Source organism: Vipera ursinii (genome assembly GCF_947247035.1).
Source record: "Vipera ursinii genome assembly, chromosome: 6".
In the NCBI taxonomy this organism is placed as follows: domain Eukaryota; kingdom Metazoa; phylum Chordata; class Lepidosauria; order Squamata; family Viperidae; genus Vipera; species Vipera ursinii.
Window position 1 is genome coordinate 58,031,856 of NC_139515.1, and position 23,715 is coordinate 58,055,570.

Below are 23,715 nucleotides of genomic sequence, written 5' to 3' on the forward strand. Positions count from 1 at the left end.
ATAGTTTCTTATAGCTATTTATTGGTTATTAGTTGTCAGCTTTTAATTTTTTTTAAAAAAGTGTGTGTTATATTATGCCAAACACAAAAGACAAATTGCATCTTCTGTGATAAATATGTGTGTGATTCAGACCAATACCAAGTTGAAATAATGTTTATCCTGCCATTATCTTGGAAAAAAAGCAAAGCTGTTGTTAACCTAGTTGAAATACCTTGTTGTATTAGAAATATCCTGGCAAGATGAAGTGCAAAATAAAGGCACCGAACTGGACTATGCCAATGTATGATGCAAATAAATTAATGTGTAGCACTGATATACTATATTATTAACAAATTTTAATTAGGACAAATGTTTGACAATACTTTATTACGAACGGAAATTTCTGGAAAAAAATGTCAGACTGTTAAAATATCCTACATAGCTGAAAAAAGTCCAATGCCTAGCTATTGCTTCTTCATTAGAGTTCCTGCTGGTTTTAGAGCATAAACCAAATCACAGATTTAAGGCTTCATGATTTTCATGCTATTCATATTCATACATACATTTCAACCAATTCCATAGTATGCAGACTGAGAAAGCCATAAGCATAAGCTCATTTGCTCACTCAGTAATTTTGCACACAAATGATGCTTCTCATTGCAATTCATAACATTTTTCCTATTGTATATTTGCTATCAGAATAATAGAGTTGGAAGGGACCTTGGAGGTCTTCTAGTCCAACCCCCTGCTCAAGGTGGAAACCCTATACCATTCATGACAAGCTATCCAATATCTTCTGATGGAGCATCCCCAACCTCTGAAGGCAAACAGTTCCACTGATTAATTGCTCCGTCAGGAAATTTCTCCTTAATGCTAGGTTGCTTTTCTGCTGATTAGTTTCCATCCATTGCTTCTTGTTCTCCCTTCAGATTCTCTGGATAATAGACCCCCTCTTCTTTGTGGCATCCCCTTAAATATTGGAACACTGCTGTCATGTGACCCTTAAAAATAATGATTTAACAGTATCTTTTTTATATACTGATATATAGAAATTGATAATTGAGTAAGAAGTGTTGGTAAATACTGCATTTTCAAAACAGATATCAAATATGTAGAGCCCATATATTATTAAGAACAATACACCCCATTCCTCTTTTCAGAAACCACTAAATCCATGCTGGAAAAGGAGCATATCAGACTTCTGGATAAACCTCCAATTGGATGAATACATTTGCCCTGAGGACATTTAACTGTACAATAATACAGTAGTGGCCAAAATTGTGGAAACCTTTTGGGGAAAGTGTATTTTTGAGGTTTGATGGCTAATAACACCACTTTTTTTGGAGTAGTACCATAAAATTATATATCAATGGAAAGATAATTTAATCAAGAATGTAGTTCAACACAGTTTGTTCAATTATCTGTACTGTATTCTATGAAAAGTTATAGCCAAATAACCAGAAAAAGGAAGCACAACTTGCTTAGGTTGACATCAGGTAGCTTTCCTTCATCTGATTGTAGCCAACGAGCATGAGTGTTTGAGAGCCAATCAGGTGTCATCTTGTTTTGGCAAGGAGCCAATCAAATTAAAGTAGAATTCAGTTATTTATGTCATGTATTGAGGCTGAGAGGAGGACATTTGTCAGTGTGTTATGTGATCGCTATCAAGTTGGTTGGGTTTTTTTGTGTTCTTTCATTTAGTGAGCTTGTAAAACATAATAAAATTAAAGTAATGGTGCAAAGAGTTGACTGGTCACCCAGAAAGCGATGTAAAATAGTATTATTAAGTGAACAAGGCTACAGTTATAAAGAAATTAGAAGAAAAATTGGTGGAAACTTAGTATTCCACTTTTGCCCTGTGAACCGCCCTGAGTCCTCAGGGAGAAGGGCGGTATAGAAATATTATTAAATTAAATTAAAATTAAAACCAAAGATGGTATTTCTACTGTACATTTTCCCAAAAGGTTTCCACAATTTTGGCCATTACTGTTAAGTACAGTTTTTATATAACTATAATTTATCTAACTCCTTACCTGTATTCACATTTCTTGTGCTCTGTTATAAATACTACCCTGAAAAGGATTTTCCTATTTAGAACTAAAAATTATCTACTTGCATATTTTTGTTGTTTTATTTATTTGTATACACTACAGTTTGGGAATTTGTTTCTCAAATATTGGAAATATGTTAATATCTATATATCTATAATGTTGAAATATACCACTGCATTTTTTGTTTTAAAATTGTTTTAAAGCCCACATTTCAGTATGTGGGTTACTCAAATCCAAATCCATTTATTTCTATCAGAGGATGCTAGAATTATCTTTTGAATAAATATTTTTATCACCTTAAATATTGAGATCAGTACGATGTAAAATTAGTGATGATCTATTTATTATATCTATAACTTTTAGCTGTTCCCAGTCTCTTTTGTTTGGAAAAGAAATTTAAAAAATGATTATTCTACCCAGCTGAAATCTAGTAGCATTTAAAATTATGATAAATACAGTCTAATAATCAAAACAAAGAATTTTACAAAAGGCATTCTCCTGATGCGTCAATTGCTTTGGAAAATGTAATAAACTTATGGCCTAAGAAATGGGAAAGCAAATGTTTGGGAGGTCAGATTATTTATTTATTTATTTATTTATTTATTTATTTATTTATTTATTTATTTATTTATTTATTTATTTGATTTATATATCGCCCTTCTCCTGAAGGACTCAGGGCGGTGTACAGGGCAATAAATATATTAAAAATACAAGATACAAAAGTTAAGTAAAATTAAATAATTGTGCCCGATACAATAAAATTAATTAAAATCAATATTAAAAACTCCAAACCCATCAGACCAGGCCGGCTTGTTCAAATAAATAAGTTTTTAGATCACGGCAGAAGGAGCGAAGGTCGGGAGCCATCCGGAGCTCAACCAGTAAGCGGTTCCAAAGGTCTGGCCCACAGAGAATGCCCTCCCCTGGGGGTCGCCAGTTGAGATTCTCTGACCGGCGGCACCCTGAGGAGGCCCTCTCTGAACTCACAATGATCCTAAACATGCCACTTACATATGTATCTTAGTTGTATTTTCAAAGATAAAAATAACTGGAGAAAATAGAATTGCCTAGAAAGATTAATAGCCAGATGACAAGGAGCAACTATATTTGTTATTTATATTGTTATGAACAAAGGAATTAATCTAAGTATAACCTGAGAGAAGTATAGATGATAGGAGTGAGATCCTTTTCCTTATTTTCATCCTGTTTTCTACTGATCCTAAATATTTTTGGTTCTTTTTTACTTTTTCGACTACCAAGAAGTTTTGAATGCCAATGATTATTGTCCATCAATCACCATTACAACTGTTTATTTTGGCTGTCTAGCACTTTATTTTTCCTGCCAAACAGGTTAGGGTTAATTAAGATCAATTGTTGATTTATAGTTATTGCTGCAAATTGATATACCCATCAAATAATCACAACATGGATATCACACCAGTCAATTATGTCCACAATGGGCAAAAATGTTTTGGATAGAAGATTTTAATATTAATAGTGGGCAAAAATAAACAAGAGCATTTTTTCTGAGCCCAATCAACAATCAAGGCAAGGGAAGTCTTACCTTCATTTACATACTGTATGGATATAAACATACACATAAGACATATGAATAAGGAAAGCACCTAAATTTTTATTCAGATAATAAAATTGGGCAAAATTATTATTACTTCAAAACAAGTTCAGTCTGCTGTTTGTTGTGTTAATTTGATAGAGGAATTCATTTGACTAGTATCTCATGATAGAAAAAAAAGGCTATTAAAGAGACCGGAAAAAGACTAATATAAATAAGACCTTCTTAAACATAAGTAAATCAACAGCTGAAGGAAGTAGCTCTATAATCCTGGAAGTATAATAATAATCATGACATTCACCCAATATGATATTTTGATTAATAAATACAGAGCATTCCTCTTTCCCAGGCACACCTAGGCACATGTGCATAACATTGCTGCTCTTTTTAATGGGTTTATCATTCATAAAATGATTGTGATACTAAGTATAGCCACCACATTGGTTTACCAGAAGGCCAACTGGAGAAATGCAAGCTGCCTTATCTGTTACTCTCACAAAATCAATTTTCCACTAATTACAGCATAATTTTTCTTTTCTCTGGATAAACAAAGCACTGGATTACAGTCACTTGATGTTTTTATTTTCTAAATGGGACTTAGAGACACATATTTAGAAAGAAATGAAATGTAAAAAGCTGGCACTTTAACAGTGCAACATGCCAACTTTCCTTTTAGAAAAGATTAAATGGAAGTTTTTAAAATGCCTAAATGTTCAGGGGGACAGAAAGTCATATCACCTCAGGACCTCAGTTGTTTTTCATTTGCTCATTCACTCCCAATTATCTCTCCCTTCCCATATTTTACTCCAAAAATGTCAAGAAAGATAAACTACAAATTAACACAATATGTAAGAAAATGTTTTTCTAAAGGGGGTAAAAAGAAGTGGAGGAAGAAAGATCCAGTGATTGTAATGACCCTCTTAAAAGAGATTAAGAGGGAGATTGATGATGAAATGTGAGACTAAAGCGTGAACACAGAATACTACAAACATGAATTAGGTAAAGTAGATTAGAATTTAGAAAAAAAATACTATAGTATAATTTGATGATTTCTCAACCAGAGAAAATGGTTAAGGATGTGAACAGAGAAATTTGAAGAAATGTGATTAGGAAGAGTGGATAAAGCATATGAAGGAAAATGAATGGGTAAAGAAGGAGGGGGAGTTGGAGGAAAAAGTAGAAAAGAGTTAGTGAGAGCTTTAAAAAACTAAAAAGCTTAAAGCAAAAGAATATAGGATGCAGGATATAGATATGGTGGAAGAAGAATGGAGGAAAAGATGGAAAGAACTAGAGAATAAATGTGAACGGTCTAAGTGTGAACTAGATACAGACTAGTTCATGATTGCATGAACATTCATACATAGATCTACACAGGGAGTAAGAATGTAAACAATAGATTGTTTATTGTTTCACCACCAGAATAACTTTTTACTTGAGGAGGAGGAGGCAGCACTATGGGGAAACAAGGATATAGATTAAAGTAAATTTCAACTTTTAATTTAATCTGGTTCTAGATTGCAATGAAATCTGCAATTTTCTAACTTTAAATTTTTTAATTTGTTTTGTGCAACTTCCTAGCCAATGTGTATCTTTATCCCAAGTTTCTCTTAAAAAATGATTGTTATTATATGAATAAATGAAGCAGTTCAAAAATACATTTATTTTAATTTATTTGAACAGGTATCCATTTGGTAATATTGACTAAATAAATAGATGAGAGTGAGGATGCTTGTGTGCCCTGCTCCCTGTGGTCATCTCTTCTTTTTTCCAACTTCTCTGAGAAGAATAAAGTTAAAAGAGTAGAATTCTTGAAACTATTCTGCTAATCTGCATCAAGGTACTAATTAATATGTCAGAAATAATATCATTTTTGTCCACTGATCTCCCTTATTCTCAGCCTCATTTTTATTATTATCAATGCTTGCAAGTGATTTTTGAGTTCTGATGATGAATAGACAGGTTATTTTATGATAACTATATGATCTATTGATAGAAGGTTCTCATAACGTATCAAAATAGAAGACAAAAACTGCTTTTAACACACCAGATTGGATCTCTGCATGTCGCCCTCAAAGTAGATCTACTAACATCAAGTAATTCTATGGATTTCCGTAGATATACTCTAAGCATGAGCATACCTTTATTTATACACAAGTCCTCAAAACAATATTTTTGTCTTTTAGACTCTGAAGCTGTAATTTTCATTACAAATCCTGATTCATTAACGAAATACTGTAAGAAATTTCTAAAGGGTAATAATGACCAAATGCAGTCCAATTAGTGTTCAGACAATCCAAACAGTTTTTAGCACCTTCATGTAGAATAATGGTCGTGACAGTCTGAAAACAAACAGGCTCATGGTATTCTTGTTGAATTCAGCAACATAGCCATTTCAAAATTATTCATAAAATGTCACAATATAATTAAGTAAATGTTTTAAAAACTGCTTTTTAAAAAGGAATTGCTTAATTATCTCTATAATAGCTATTTGTCCCATCAGTGATGCAGCTTTATTGTCAGACTCTGTTAATGATATTGTCTGATTATTTTCAGTTCTATAGATTGTCCCAATGCTTCCTCACTACTTCTTTAATCCAACAGTGAAACCATTTAATCCTAGAGATCTAAAGATTCTAAATATATTTTGTAGGCCTGTTACTGATCCCTGCATTGAGCCCCTTCATTTATTTGTTTTGTTCAGTGTTCTGAGCAGCACAAGGCAGCCAAATGTAGCCATCAATTTAAATTTCCATAAGATCCTCAGTCTAACTTCATTCTGAAGCTTGTAAACAATTAAAGTGGTGACTAGATCCAATTATCCTGCACTGCTTTGAATGCTGGCAATGTAAGGACAAGAATAAGGCCCGCCAAAGGGCACTTTAGATTAGAAGCTGATGGGATCATCAATAACCAAGTGGAAGAAAGCTTGGAAACCCTATAACTTCCATTTTAAGTGTTTTGACAGAACAAAAGAGAAGCAGTGTATAATTGAAAATACTAAGAAAAAATAATTAGCTAAGGATCAAAGTAATTCCAAGTACTTATATGTTGTGACGTTAGATACTAGTGCTCTTAAAACAGGATTGAAATCAGGGCAGAGTATTTTATTCCATAGATATGGCTATCTCATCTATTGTGAAGCTGTTATATTCAAAATATAAAATAATATGCCCATAGTTTATACATATAACATAGGATATATAAATAATGTGAAATAATGATATAATAAGAATGTAGTAATCTGAGTGAAAGTAACAAGCTTACTAATATGGGGTGTGTGTGCTAAAAATAAGAAGAAGAATTACATCATCCATAACATTCTAATAATAGATTAATGCTAATTATTTCAGTTCCATGTACAGAAATTTTTGGAATTTAAAAAAACTACAATAGTATGAAAATAAAACCAGTGTGCAATTTTACTTAGACTATCCATGCTACCTTTGAGCCACTTGCAGTGATCTGTAATGGCAAACTGATGTCCCTCTAAAAGAGGAGGACACGTTGCCAGTGAAACTGCACCCAATTTCAGGAATCGGCAGTTGAAATCTAACTCCAGAGGGATCCTCAGATTAGTCACATGCACTCCATATAACTGCTGTTGTGTGTGTGTGTGTGTGTGTGTGTGTGTGTGTGTGTGTGTGTGTGTGTGTGAGAGAGAGAGAGAGAGAGAGAGAGAGAGAGAGAGAGAGAGAGAGAGAGAGAGAGAGAGAGAGAGAGAGAATGGCAGGATTTCATTGAGCTTATAAGACTATATGGACTCTAAATTCAACTGACTTATTATTTTACACCTTATTTGTTATTCTTTGGTTTTCTTTAAATATTAAGAACTTCAGACTGGTAAGTTAGACTGAAATCATGGGTGAGTATCCTTCAATCCTTTTTTTAAAAACACCCAAAACTATGACTTTAAGAATTGTATTTTTTTGAAATATACACCAAGAGGAAGATTATTATGGGCTTTATAAAGTTTCACATGGATTAAGGATTCCAATGGGCTTGATTTAAGATTTTGATGTTGATTGAAAGAATCCTCTTCCATGAGAAAGATCTTTGTTTACATTCTGAACTGACAAAAAGTCTTTGAACTTTAAACATTAGAGGCATCCAGATGACTATTTTGAAAGAAGCATATGACTTATGGCAACAGGAGATTTTGGAACTATTTAACTTTTTTCTACCATCTGCTGATGTAATTGCACAAAATCAAGTCCCAATGAATAAAGTAATTTACAGGTAGGATTAAAAATTACAGCCTATATGAAGGAGAAAGATATAATGGATTTACAAATGAAAATCATAACTTAAAAATTGAAAAAGAAATACCAATAGTAAAACAGGTGAGTTATTTGGATTATTTCCTTATACTGAATGTACAAAGGGGTTTCCTGGAGTTGCTACCCTGAAATATAAAGAGGGCTTGATAAAGATGAAAAAAAGAATTTCAAGAGGAGCAAGAATATGAGAAGGCAGATGTTAGAATTTCTTTGAGAACTTTAAAGACTGTTTTCCAAAAGAAGAAAGACTATAACATTTATTTATTTGACCAAAATTAAAATAACGGGGTGTTATTTGGAGGAATATTTAATGGCTTCTTGATTAGGACTGGATGACAATGGTTATTTCTGGTAATAATTATTTTTGAGTTGGACTGAATTTTGATTATTTGAAGAGAGGAGGTGAGGTTCGTTTAAAAGGAAAAGAAAAAATCAGATTGAATATAATAGATGTAATTTATAGTACCTGTGTGGTTATTTCTAATAAAACTTGACTTTTGCTGTTTTAATAGGGAGAGTGAGGTTTTAGAGATGGATACACAGAAAATCAGGTGAGATATGGAATGAAGAGATTTTGGTTTATTTTAAGACATATTGACAAATTCTTAATGTTGACTATACTTGCTGGGAATGAATGGAGAGGTTTCTTTTTCTATTTTTTTCTTTTTCAGCACTTTTTACTTTTTTATTTTAAATGTATTTCATTTAGTTTTATAAGTTTCACTTTGATAAGGTAATCTTTAATTAAAAAATATTGAAAAAAGACTATGCATACTACCTTTAATTAACAGAATAACAGAGTTGGAAGGGATTTTGAATGGTATAGGATCTCCAGCTCTAGTCCAATCTAGAGCTGGAGATCCTATACCATTCCAGACAAGTGTCTCTCCAGGCTCTTTTTAAAAGCCTCCAGTGATGCAGTACCCACAGCTTCTGAAGGCAAGCCATTCCACTGGTTACGGTAATTGTTCTCACTGTCAGGAAATTTCTCCTTAGTTCTAGGTTGCTTCTCTCCTTGATTAGTTTCCATCCACTGTTTATTGTCTTGCCTTCAGGTGCTTTGGAAAATAGGTTGACCCCATCTTTTAAGGCAATTCCTTAAATATTGGAATACTGCTATGATGTCATATCTAGTACTTCTTTTCACTAGACTAGACATGCCCAATTCTTGCAACCGTTCTTCATATATTTTAGCCTCCAGCCCCCTAATTATCTTTGTTGCTCTTTTCTGCACTCTTTCCAGAATCTCAACATCTTTTTATAATATGGCGACCAAAACTGGATGCAGTATTCTAACTATGGTCTTACTAAGACTTTATAAAGTGGTACTAATACTTCACATGATCATTAACCCTTCTGTTAATGCAATCTAGGATTGTGTTTCTTGGCAGCTGCAGAAGCCTGCTGGCTCATATTTAAGTGATTGTCCACTAGGACTCCAAGATCCCTCTCACAGTTAATGCTATTGAGCCAGGTTTTATCTAATCTGTACCTGTAAATTTGGTTTTTCTTGCCTTAGTGTAAAAGTTTACTTTCCTCTACAATGAATTTCATTTTGTTAGGTAGGGCCCAATGTTCAACTCTGTCGAGATTCATCTGGATCTTGAGCTATCTTCTGGGGAGTTAACTATTCCTGCCAGTTTAGTGTCATCTGGAAATCTGATGAGTTCCCCATCTATTCCCTAATTTAAATCATTTATGAAGATGTTGAAGAGTACTGGGCCTAAAACAGAACCTCGGGGTACCCATTGCTTACTAGTTACTACCTTCCATGCAGATGTAGTTCCATTTTCCTCCAAGTTGATTCTTTTTAAAAAGTTTCATCTTTTCATAAATTTCATAATGTTTCTTTATTGCATAAAGTTATTCTACTCTTTTTCACAAATCTCTAAAGTGATTGTCACTATTCAAATTATCAAAGCAAATGTCAGACCTTTTAAGTCTGTTTGCATATGAGAAAGAAAAATATACTGCAGATGCTGTTTAATATAACTACTAGATAAATGATGCAAACATTCAGAATGAAACACAATTAAATATATTTTTCCTCTGATATTAAATTTTTCAATGTCATCCTTGTATCAAAATTATAGATCTCTTTGAATGAGAAAGCATTATTTAGCCTATGTATATGACTCTCAGATGGAATATATAATACAAAAAAAAAAACCCGGGACACTAAGAACTGAAGGATGAATTCAAACCCACCACATGAAAACATGTTTTCTTAAAAGTTGGATGAACAATTTCTATATATGTTTCTAGAATGTAGCTATTTAACATTCTACAAATATATTGAGCTGCATCGCCAATCATTTCTAGCTAAAACAAGCATGCTGAATGCAGGAACATGTTGCAATCAAAAAATAACCTTAAAGATATAAGGTTGGAGAATGTTCCAATAACTTTAAAGTCATCGGGGCTGGTAAAATGGTAAAATGCACGATTAAAAAAATGTATGCTAATGCTGCCCACACTCTTGAGTTAAATGGGATTCATCATATTCCATGCAATGCTGAAGAGTTATATCAGAAAATAATACATGTTAAAAGCTCCCTGCCCAAACCAGCACAGTGCTCGAAACTGCTAAGATCCTGTGCAGAACCCTGAAACTCCCAAGATTGAGGAAGACACATACCTCCCACAAGGGTGAGAAGGGAATGTGTGTAGGTGTGTATGTGTATTACAGTTTAACTAAACAGTCTGCTTCATTTTTCCAGGCACCTTCCACTTTATACGCATTTAACATTTAAAGATAATGGCTGTTGCATTATGATCTAAATTGATCAACATGCTCAAATGATACTTAATTTAATTATATATATAGTATATAATATTTATATATAAAATATTATACACATACATATATATTTACATATACATATAATTGAATTAAGTATTTTTGAGCATGTTGATCAATTTAGGTCATAATACAACAGCCATTTACTTTAAATGTTAAATGTGTATAAAGTGGAAGAGGCCTGGAAAATGAAGCAAACTGTTTGGTGAAACTGTGAACTTGTAAAGTAAGGGATTTCTAGATGCTAAGTTATATTCAGGCCAGACGCTACACCGAGCACTTCCAATATTTGCACTGATGTTCCTGATGACCAGGAAATACTTTTCTTCGAGATGTAACTTTCAGAGGACACATCAAGCTGATCTCTTGATAAACCAGCTTTTTAAGTAAAAATGTACTGGGAAAAATGAAGAGATTTTAGAAATATCCAAGGAGCCATAGCAACACAGTGACTTCTATTTTTATATCATGAAATATAGTTAAAAACAACATTGGGAGCAGCAAGGAATGTCAATTAATAAAATGAAAAACAGGCCTGTGTGTTCTTTCAAGAATCAAATTATTTTACAAGACACAAAATTATCAGCAGCTATTTACTTAAGCGGCATAGTTATTTAGTTTTCACTTTATTATTCTGGTGTTTTGGGCCAATTATTCATACTCACACATCAACAAGCTCATGGGACCCATAAATATTTTGCTTACTAAAAGGAAGATGTTAGCTGTCACTTAAAGAGGATCCTCTCATATAAACTGTTCAGTGAATATTCAGAGGAGATATAGGGGTTCCCTTCGAAAAGGCAGATGGACAAAATGGAAGAGTACTGAAAGTTGTTGTTGTTAGCTGCGAAGTCGTGTCCGACCCATCGCGACCCTATGGACAACATTCCTCCAGGCCTTCCTGTCCTCTACCATCTTCTGGAGTCCATTTAAGCTCACGCCTACTGCTTCAGTGACTCCATCCAGCCACCTCATTCTCTGTCGTCCCCTTCTTCTATTGCCCTCGATCTTCCCCAGCATTAGGCTCTTCTCCAGGGAGTCCTTCCTTCTCATTAGGTGGCCAAAGTACTTGAGTTTTAGCTTCAGGATCTGGCCTTCTAAAGAGCAGTCAGGATTGATCTCCTCTAGGACTGACCGGTTTGATCGCCTTGCAGTCCAAGGGACTCGCAGGAGTCTTCTCCAGCACCACAGTTCAAAGGCCTCAATTCTTTGGCGCTCAGCCTTTCTTATGGTCCAACTTTCACTACCATACATTGCAACTGGAAAGACCATAGCCTTGACTATACGCACTTTTGTTGACAGGGTGATGTCTCTGCTTTTTAGTGTGCTGTCTAGATTTGCCATGGCTTTCCTCCCCAGGAGCAAGCGTCTTTTAATTTCTTGGCTACAGTCCCCATCTGCAGTGATCTTGGAGCCCAGGAAAATAAAATCTGTCACTACCTCCATTTCTTCCCCATCTATTTGCCAGGAATTGAGAGGGCCAGATGCCATGATCTTGGTTTTCTTAATGTTAAGTTTCAACCCAAGTTTTGCACTCTCCTTCTTCACCTGCAACAAGAGGCTCTTTAGTTCTTCTTCACTTTCTGCCATTAGAGTGGTATCATCTGCGTATCTTAGGTTGTTGATATTTCTTCCGGCAATCTTAATTCCAACTTTTGATTCATCTAGCCCTGCCTTTCTCATGATGTGCTCTGCATATAAGTTAAATAGGCAGGGCGACAGTATACAGCCTTGCCGGACTCCTTTCCCAATTTTGAACCAATCAGTGGTTCCGTGTCCAGTTCTCACTGTTGCTTCTTGACCCGCATATAGGTTTCTCAAGAGACAAATAAGATGGTCTGGTACTCCCATCTCTTTAAGAACTTGCCACAGTTTGTTATGATCCACACAATCAAAGGCTTTAGCATAGTCAATGAAGCAGAAGTAGATGTTTTTCTGGAACTCCCTAGCTTTCTCCATGATCCAGCGTATGTTGGCAATTTGATCTCTAGTTCCTCTGCCTCTTCAAAATCCTGCCTGCACTTCTGGTAGTTCTCGATCCACATATTGCTGAAGTCTAGCTTGTAGGATTTTAAGCATGACTTTACTAGCATGAGAAATGAGTGCAATGGTGCGATAGTTTGAACATTCTTTGGCACTGCCTTTCTTAGGAATTGGAATGTAAACTGATCTTTTCCAATCCTGTGGCCACTGTTGAGTTTTCCAAATTTGCTGGCAAATTGAGTGTAGCACTTTTACTGCATTGTCTTTTAAGATTTTGAATAGCTCAGCTGGAATACTGTCACCTCCACTAGCTTTGTTGTTGCTCAGCTTTTCTAAGGCCCACTTCACTTCACATTCTAGGATGTCTGGCTGGAGGTCAGTGACCACCTCATTGTGATTATCAGGGACGTTAAGCTCATTCTTGTATAGTTCTTCTGTGTAATTTTGCCACCTCTTCTTAATCTCTTCTGCCTCTGTTAGGTCCCTGCCATTTTGGTCCTTTATCATGCCCATTTTTGCATTAAACGTTCCCTTCATTTCTCCAATTTTCTTGAAAAGATCTCTGGTCCTCCCTATTCTATTGTTTTCTTCTATTTCTTTGCACTGATCATTTAAGAAGGCATTCTTATCTCTTCTAGCTATTCTCTGGAATTCTGCATTCAATTGGGTGTATCTTTCTTTTTCTCCCTTGCCTTTCGCTTCCCTCCTTTCCTCAGCTATTTGCAAAGCTTCCTCAGACAGCCATTTTGCTTTCTTGCATTTCTTTTTCTTTGGGATGGTTTTGGTTGCTACCTGTTGTACAATGTCACGAACCTCTGTCCATAGTTCTTCAGGCACTCTGTCTATCAGATCTAATTCCTTAAATCTATTTGTCACCTCTACTGTATGTTCATCAGGGATATGATTTAGTTCATACCTGAGTGGCCTAGTGCTTTTCCCTACTTTCTTCAGTTTAAGCCTAAATTTTGCAATGAGAAGCTCGTGGTCTGAGCCACAGTCAGCTCCTGGTCTTGTTTTTACTGACTGTATAGAGCTTCTCCAACTTTGGCTGCAGAGCATATAGTCAATCTGATTTCTGTGTTGACCATCTGGTGATGTCCATGTGTAGAGCCGTCTCTTGGGTTGTTGGAAAAGAGTGTTTGCTATGACCATCGTATTCTCTTGACAGAATTCTATCAGCCTGTGCCCTGCTTCATTTTGCACTCCAAGGCCAAACTTGCCTGTTATTCCAGTTATCTTTTGGCTTCCTACTTTAGCATTCCAATCCCCCATGATGATAAGAACATCATTTTTTGGTGTTAGTTCTATAAGGTGCTGTAGTGCTTCATAGAACTGGTCAATTTCATCCTCTTCAGCACTGGTGGTTGGGGCATAGACTTGGACTACTGTGATATTGAATGGTTTGCCTTGGATTCGAACTGAGATCATTCTGTCATTTTGAGGATTGTATCCCAGTATTGCTTTTCCTACTCTTTTATTGACTATGAAGGCTACTCCATTTCTTCTGAAGGATTCTTGCCCACAGTAGTATACCTGATGGTCATCTGAATTAAATTCACCCATTCCTGTCCATTTTAGTTCGCTGATACCTAAGATGTCTTGTACTGAAAGTACAAGACCTGATTCAGGTATACAACTCAGAAGATTTGGAAAGATAATAAGACAATAAATTTGGAAGGAAAATTCTAGGTAGATTTTGGGAAGAGAATCAGTTCCTTTGCAATAGCATTACTGGATTTGGGAGACTTTGCCCGCCTCATCCTTCCCCCTCTCCTCTTTTTTATTTCTTTGGTCCCAGTCTTGCCTATCATTGCCCTCCACCATCTGACCTCCTTTCCTAGCCTCTTGCCACTTCTGTTGTTGCCACTGCTACAGACCTTTTCTTCCTCCCTGTTCACCAGCTGGCAAAAGAAACATTATGATAATATAATACCACCATAATAGGCAGCCAGAAGCGGCAAATGTATTCATAGCTGAAGCTTCTGACTCATTATACTGGGATTCTTTTGCCTGATATCACTAAAGGCCTTTGGGTCCAGCCTAATGATGCCATTCTCTCCATGAAATAATCCAGGAGCTGGAAAGAAAGAGAGTGAGTGGAAGAATAGATTAACAGGAGATCTTAGATTAAAATGGGAAACGAAAAGAGAAAGCCAAGCACCTCTGGGCATTGCCAAAGGAATCATATGGCAATGCAAGCATTATGAGACAGCAGCAACAAGAGCAAACAAATTTGTCCCTATTTTTTAAAAAAAAACACTCAACTTTGTTCTTAAAACTATTGTAGCACTTCAAACTATTTAAAAAATTATCATGATTTGGGCACATGGGAGTATTATTAAAGTATTTATGAAGTTTATTAAAGGCAGAGGGCAGACATGACAACCATATCTCTTGTTTTCCAAAGCAACTCCAAATAGGAGCAGCTCTTTGCAAAGCCTGGAGTTTATGTGCAGCAGGAAGGAGTTTAGAGTATAGTATTAATGAGTAACTGTAGAATTTGTAAGGGACACGGTGGCTCAGTGGGTTAGGACGCTGAGCTTGTCGATCAGAAGGTCGGCAGTTTGGTGGGTCGAATCCCAAGTGCCGCGTAACAGAGTGAGCGCCTGTTACTCGTCCCAGCTTCTGCCAACCTAGCAGTTCGAAAGCACATAAAAATGCGAGTAGAAAAATAGGGACCACTACGGTGGGAAGGTAACAGCGTTCCGTGCGCCTTTGGCATCTAGTCATGCCGGCCATATGACCACGGAGATGTCCTCGGACAAGCGCTGGCTCTTCAGCTTTGAAACGGAGATGAACACCTGCCCCTAGAGTTGGAAACGACTAGCACGCATGTGCGGGGGAACCTTTACCTTTACCTATAGAATTTGAATAAGATGTATCTCGAAACTGTTCTTTTTCATTTTACAGCCATTGTCTCAGTCAGGAATGTCATGAATCTGATTCCATGCACTGAGAGGTGGCAGCCCTGCTCTCCTGCCCCCATTTCAATTATATGAATAGGAGCTGCTGCTCAAAATAAAAAGATGTGACTGGATATACTTTGAAATCTCTGAAGTCTGAAACAGACTGGATTATAGTCTTTGATTTTTTTATATATTTTTAGTATTTTCAGATGCAACCATGTTTCAGCTTCCACTGTATCCAGGGTTATCAGTTGCTAAATAGCAGGGGAATCTTCAAGGAAAGAGCAACATGTAGCAGAATAATTATTGTAAGGAATCATAAGGGGTTTTTTTCCTGTAGAAACATGCTTTTTATGGGGACTACGGTTTTTCCCAGAAACTATGCAGCAATATTTTTTTCTGCGGGAAGGAATTTATTATTGTGGACCATTATATGATAATATTACAAGACATTCATATCATCACATAAAGGCAGCCATAAACGTTGCTCTTTTAGCCCCTTCCTTTCCTCATCATATTGTCAGCAGTTCTCCACATTTATTAAACAGGGCAGAAAAAAGGGTCCCTCGTGGAAATACTTTATGAATAACAGTTTCATTTAAAATTTATAACCTTCTGCTTACAGTACATGGACTCTTCTTGCCAAAGAGACTGAATCTCCCATATATGAGTATAGTGAGTTTATAATGATGTCTGAAATCCCTTGGTTTGGCAGCTTCAGAGTTTCATCTCTCTCTCTCTTGAACCAGAAATGAAAGCGACACTATATGTATGCATGGCTGCCTTCCATACCAGCAGCCCCACATTTTCTGCTTTGATCTTCCCCATTAAACTTGAGGAATCACAAAACACCAGCTACATCAGCGCTATATTGTGAGCCTCTCATTTCACTGACTGCTGCTTATAAGGCAAGAGAAACCTCTAACCACTAAAAAAATGTAAAACCTCTAACTTTCCTTAGGAAAGAAGCTTAAAACTGTGACTGCAATCATTTTTCTGTTGCACGTGTTGAAGGTTTACGTGTAGACACCATGTTCTATGGGAAATAAAGAATGAAAAACAGAACATGTGCAAAAGAATCTATCTTACTTCTCATAGAACAAATCTAAGGAGTCCTGCGAATAAAGGGTTTTTGATCAATTCTGGTATGTATATTTCATGGATCACAACTTAACCAGCTCTTATGAAAAAACAAAAACAAAATCTGTCTTATTTATACTACACATTAATAAAATATTCCAATAAGAAGGTGATTCTGTAAATAGGTGAACATTGGCTTTTGTTTCTAGCTAAGTATTTTAAAATTTAAGGCCATAATCCTTAACAAAACTATGAATATGCATCTCATTGAAATCAGAATCTGATATTTACTTTCTTAACAATACATTCCTGTAACTTCATCCCACAGAGCGGCCATAATATTATAGGTCTTGGTTATATGACAGGTCCAATTGCTCAAATTCTCAAATACCCAGTAGAATTCTGGGAAATTATACCTACTAAAAATAGATTGTAGCAAAAATCTATTTCTCCTGTATGCTGCTCTAAGAACCTGGCTTGAAAAAACGACCAGTCAAGTCACAGATTCAATGACTGAACTCATATTCCAAATGAATGGATGTATGTAGTCTGTCTATGTAGATTCCCTCTCCTTGAACTTCACTAAATGGAATTAATCTACCTTTCAGACTAGCATGCAAATTTTTGCTTTGTACTTCAGGGTAGAAAAAGATCCTGTCTTTCTTGGCACTCTTTACACTAATTACACCAAATAGTACACCAAGCATGTATCTTATTTGTTTGTTTGCTACATTTTACTTTACTACATTATAAGCAAGGCAAAGCAGAGAACATACATTATATTCCCTCTATTTTCCCCCACAACAATTCTGTGAAGTGGGTTGGGCAAACAGCTTTCATGCATTAGCAAGAGTAGAACTCATGATCTCCTTATTTTTAGGCTAGCACCTTAACTGCTATCAATATATCATACCCCAATCCTATCTACCACACCTACAGGCTGCTTTTTCATATTGACCTATCACATTTTTTCTGTGCCAGTCCTGTTCCTAATACTTTCTCCTAATGACCTCAATATTCTTTTTTTTATTGAAAAGTTTGTTATAGCTTATTTTAAGAGTCTCCTTGATAAATGTTTCTACCAGTTATATTTAACATCTTGCAGGTGGACGTGAGAATAGTTCCAGAACAACAGTATAATTTACAACATTAGAAATATATAATTGTTATCATTCCCTGTCATCAAGAAGTTCATATTCATGTGCATGTTCCTTATTGCCAAGTAAATACTCAATTAGTCTTGCATTGGCTCAGAATCATATACAATTGGGGTGGGGGGACACCAACAAAAACTGCAACCTTTTAATTATGATCTGAATTTTTGAGTAACCAATTTATTATTATATTTATTTCCCTTACCTATTTAACATGTTAGATTGGTAGATCCTCTTGTCTTGTGTATTGTAGCAGCTACTCTTGGGCTCAGGAATAAAGCTATGCTCAGATAGCATATCAGAGGCGGCCGTGGTTATTATGGCTATTCCATCTTTCACTCTGTCACGAAGACCATAGTCCCACTCATCGTATGACACAGAGATGAGTCCAGTGGGAAATTCAGACGGAACTGTGTCTGTATCTCCAGCCACCAAACTGGGCACAATCCATGTGTAATCATACCCAGTCAGACCTACAGAGTTAGCCACCTCAAAGATATAAGTGGCCTCTTCCTTAGTACAGTACAGTAAGATGACAGGACTCTGGAGTTTCTTGAGTTGATTCTGGATCTTTGAATCTCCATCATCCAGAGACATGTCTAGCAAGAGTACCTCTTCTAGCTCCCAGCCAACAAAGCTGTTCTCAATAGTGCTACGGACCTTGTTGACAAAATCTTGGTAGCCAGGAAAGTAGGTAGTGACAATGGAGAAAATGTACCAGTCATATTCTTCCATGATGTTCAGCATAACAGAAGCTTGTTGTTCTATTGATGGACCAAACTGGAAAAACATGGATGATTCATCCTATTAGTGGAGAAAAGAGGAGGGGAAAAAAGTCAACAAGAGAACATAATAAAAATTTTTAGCTTAGTTTCACTGAGTTATACAGAGAAGAGGGAAGCTAACATACTGATTTGCTTTGCATTTAATACATGACTTATGATTACATATAATTATGCATGCACAATCATATATTTGTGGTTAATTATTTTTAAAACTTGCAATCATATTGGGAAAGATACAATAAACTCTGGGTACAACAGCTCCTCAGAAAGCATATAGTCAAAAACAAACTTCTCTTCCTCAAGTTCTGCTCAACCTGTATTAAAAAGTATCTGGTAGAGAAAAAAGTACTGCAGGGGGAAAAATCAGCTCTAAAAAACCCACCTTTCATTCTTCTTAGAAAGTAAGCAGCAACAAATGTAGGGGACTGATTGACTGAATTGCACATTTTATTTAACCTAAAGCCCATTTTAATGATTAAAACAAATTGTGGGGATCAGAAAGATCCTAGATCTTTCTTATTTATGGCAACAAATAGAACAATTTATTTTTCACATTTTCAAAGCAAATATACATTCCTCCTCAAACTCACGAGCTGCTATTGAAATATGAATCAGTATTAAGGCAGTTTCTCTCTAAAGAAGTTTGGAGAGCCATTCACAGATATTTATTAAATAGAAAATATTCTAATTATGAAGTATGTGGGCTAAATATTAAACATATCAGGAATTTTTCCTTAATAAGAATTCATTCATTCATTCATTCGTGTGTGCGTGTGTATACATATACACAGTGCTTTTTTTGTAAAAGAAAAAGGTGCCGGAACTCACACATGTCATACAACCCACCTTGTCTACCCTACAAGGTTCCATCCAAAAAAGGTGCTGGAACTCCGTTCTGAGTGTTCTATGACAAAAAAGCCCTGCATATACATATATTATATGAATATGTATACATACATGCATACATTATATAGTACAAATGCTGAATTAATGTAAAATCAGACAATCTGTTCTAGAGTCAGTGAAAACATCCAAGCATGTTCCTTGAGGTAGTAAAATCTCTATAGTCTACATCTTCTTCAATCCATCCTCCAGTTTGAGAAGCCTTAGGTTACCTTTGCATTCTCACATATCAAGTGAGCATAATCAAAGGAAAGGAAATAGTTATAATTTTGTTCTTATTGTTGTTGTTGTTGGTTGCAAAGTCATGTCCAACCCATCACGACCCCATGGACAACGTTCCTCTAGGCCTTCCTGTCCTCTACTATATTCTGGAGTCCATTTAAGCTCACGCCTACTACTTCAGTGACTCCATTCAGCCACCTCATTCTCTATCGTCTCCTTCTTCTATTGCTCTCCATCTTTCCCAGCATTAGGCTCTTCTCCTGTGAGTCCTTCCTTCTCATTAGGTGGCCAAAGTATTTGAGTTTCAACTTCAGGATCTGGCCTTCTAAAGAGCAGTCAGGGTTGATCTCCTCTAGGACTGACCGGTTTGATCGCCTTGCAGTCCAAGGGACTTGCAGGAGTCTTCTCCAGCACCATAGTTCAAAGGCCTCAATTCTTCAGCACTCAGCCTTTCTTATGGTCCAACTTTCACAGCCATACATTGCAACTGGGAAGACCATAGCCTTGACTATATGCACTTTTGTTGGCAGACTGATGTCTCTGCTTTTTAGTGCCCTCTCTAGATTTGCCATGGCTTTCCTCCCGAGGAGCAAGCATCTTTTAATTTCTTGGCTGCAGTCCCCATCTGCGGTGATCTTGGAGCCCAAGAAGATAAAATTTGTCAGTACTTCCATTTCTTCCCCATCTATTTGCCAGGAATTGAGAGGGCTGGATGCCATGATCTTGGTTTTCTTAATGTTAAGTTTCAAGCCAACTTCTGCATTCTCCTTCTTTATCAGCAACAAGAGGCTCTTTAATTCCTCTTCACTTTCTGCCATTAGAATGGTATCATCTATATATCTTAGATTGTTGATATTTCTCCTGGCAATCTTAATTCCAACTTTTGATTCATCTAGCCCTGCCTTTCTCATGATGTGCTCTGCATATAAGTTAAACAGGCAGGGCAACAGCATACAGCCTTGCCGGACTCCTTTCCCAATTTTGAACTAATCAGTGGTTCCGTGTCCAGTTCTCACTGTTGCTTCTTGACCCACATATAGGTTTCTCAAGAGACAAATAAGATGGTCCGGCTCTATAAGATCTTGCCAATATTTGTTGTGATCCACGCAATCAAATGTTTTAGCATAGTCAATGAGGCAGAAGTAGATGTTTCTCTGCCACTCTCTAGCTTTCTCCATGATCCAGTGTATGTTGGCAATTTGATCTTTAGTTCCTCTGCCTCTTCGAAATCCTGCCTGTACTTATGGTAGTTCTCGATCCACATACTGCTGGAGTCTAACTTATAGGATTTTAAGCATAACTTTACTAGCATGTGAAATGAGTGCAATGGTGTGATAGTTTGAACATTCTTTGGCATGGCCTTTCTTTGAAATTGGAATGTAAACTGATCTTTTCCAATCCTGTGGCCACTGTTGAGTTTTCCAAATTTGCTGGCAAATTGAGTGTAGCACTTTTACTGCATTGTCTTTTAAGATTTTGAATAGCTCAGCTGGAATACAGTCATCTCCACTAGCTTTGTTGTTGTTCAGCTTTCCTAAGGCCCACTTCACTTCACATTCTAGGATATCTGGATTGAGGTCAGTGACCATCTCATTGTAGTTATCAGGGAAGTTAAGCTCATTCTTGTATAATTCTTCTGTGTAATTTTTTCATTTCTTCTTAATCTCTTCAGCCTCTGTTAGGTCCCTGCCATTTTGGTCCTTTATCATGCCCATTTTTGCATGAAACATTCCCTTCATCTCCCCAATTTTCTTGAAAAGATCTCTGGTCCTCCCTATTCTATTGTTTTCTTCTATTTCTTTGCATTGTTCATTTAAGAAGGCATTCTTATCTCTTCTAGCTATTCTCTGGAATCCTGCATTCAATTGGACGTATCTTTCTTTTACTCCCTCACCTTTCACTTCCCTCCTTTCCTCAGCTATTTGCAAAGCTTCCTCAGCTATTTTGCTTTCTTGCATTTCTTTTTCTTTCGGATGGTTTTAGTTTACCTCATGTACAATGTTGCGAACCTCTGTCCATAGTTCTTCAGGCACTCTGTCTATCAGATCTAATTCCTTAAATCTATTTGTCACCTCTACTGTATGTTCATCAGGGATATGATTTAGTTCATACCTGAGTGGCCTAGTGCTTTTCCCTACTTTCTTCAGTTTAAGCCTAAATTTTGCAATGAGAAGCTCATGGTCTGAGCCACAGTCAGTTTCTGGTCTCATTTTTACTGACTGTATAGAGCTTCTCCATCTTTGGCTGCAGCGCACATAGTCAATCTGATTTCTGTGTTGGCCGTCTGGTGATGTCCATATGTAGAGCTGTCTCTTGGGTTGTTGGAAAAGAGTGTTTGCTATAACCATCATATTCTCTTGACAAAATTCTATCAGTCTGTGCCCTGCTTCATTTTGTACTCCAAGGCCAAACCTGCCTGCTATTCCAGTTATCTTTTGGCTTCCTACTTTAGCATTCCAATCCCCCATGATGATAAGGACATCATTTTTTGGTGTTAGTTCTATAAGGTGCTGTAGGGCTTCATAGAACCGGTCAGTTTCATCCTCTTCAGCACTGGTGGTTGGGGGATAGATTTGGACTACTGTGATATTCAATGGTTTTCCTTGGATTCGAACTGAGATCATTCTGTCATTTTGGGGATTGTATCCCAGTATTGCTTTTCCTACTCTTTTATTGACTATGAAGGCTACTCCATTTCTTCTGAGGGATTCTTGCCTGCAGTAGTATACCTGATGGTCATCTGAATTAAATTCACCCATTCCTGTCCATTTTAGTTCGCTGATTCCTAAGATGTCAATGTTCAGTCTTGTCATCTCTTGTTTAACCATGTCCAGCATTCCTTGATTCATGGATCTTACATTCCAGGTTCCTATGGAGAAAAAATCTTTACAGCATTGGACTTTCCTTTCACCACCAGACACATCCACAGCTGAGTGTCCTTTCGGCTTTGACCCAGTCGCTTCATTCTTTCTGGCACTACTAATACTAGCCCTCTGCTCTTCCCCAGTAGTATATTGGATGCCTTCCGACCTGAGGGGCTCATCTTCCAGCATCATATATTTTTGCCTTTTGGTACTATCCATGGGGTTTTCTTGGCAAAGATACTGGAGTGGGTTGCCATTTCCTTCTCCAGCGGATCACATTTTGTCAGAACTCTCTGCTATGACCTGTCCATCTTGGGTGGCCCTGTACAGCATAGCTCATAGCTTCATTGAATTATGCAAGCCCCTTCGCCACGACAAGGCAGTAATCCACGAAGGGGAGTTATAATTTAGCAATCAACTAATCAATCATATCCAGGCTAGAATGCTACAGAAAAAAAGAGTATTTCAAGGAAATATTACGGATAAGTTAAAAACAGACAGATAGGAGTTTTTTTAGATTCTCATTGTTTACATATAAAATGTTACCCAGAATAACATCATGACAAGGAGCATTATAGTTCTTCCTTAGGACCCTTCAGCTATCAATAAAACATGGGAAGAGAGAGATGAGGAAGATAGAAAAGAAAAAATCATTTGACTTCTCCTGTTGCTATTCTTGTCTTCAGAGAAAAAGGTAGCAAAATATTTGAGGTCTGGCTGCTAGGTAGTTGTATATGAGTATAAGACAGCATAAAAATAAAAGAGAATACCAATACCAAGTGCATCTTTTTCTGCTGGAATTTGTTCAGGCTTTTCTCTTTTTTCACTGTCTGGAAAACCTGGAAAAATCTTGATCCAACCCAAATTATAAGCAATTCAAGATTTGTTGCTGATAGACAGACTATATGCTAAACCAGAGAGAAAATAAATGAGATGAAATAATTTTCCAAGTCTTGTAAACGAAGCCCATTTTTCAATTTAGACCACCATTCCAAATGCTTCAGAATATTATTTATGGAATGGGAATGCTAAATTAAGTACTTAGAAAACCACTTCATCTTCTCTATTCATTAATTGTATGGGGGGAAAAATCACAATTACCAAGCTTTTATCTTACAGGGTAAAGAATGAAACCACA

The 23,715-nt window shown here is 36.4% G+C and overlaps 1 protein-coding gene across 1 annotated transcript in view; it reads right to left on the bottom strand.

Annotated features, from left to right (window-relative positions):
- The window catches only part of GRIN2B (glutamate ionotropic receptor NMDA type subunit 2B), a gene marked incomplete at both ends in the record, with an annotated part of 276,911 nt that overhangs the window by 167,242 nt on the left and 85,954 nt on the right, over nucleotides 1-23,715 (bottom strand). Inside the window, one exon of the mRNA XM_083366736.1 lies at nucleotides 18,009-18,607. Within this exon, the coding sequence (XP_083222862.1) occupies nucleotides 18,009-18,607 (599 nt within the window). The remainder of the gene's footprint in view (nucleotides 1-18,008; nucleotides 18,608-23,715) is intronic.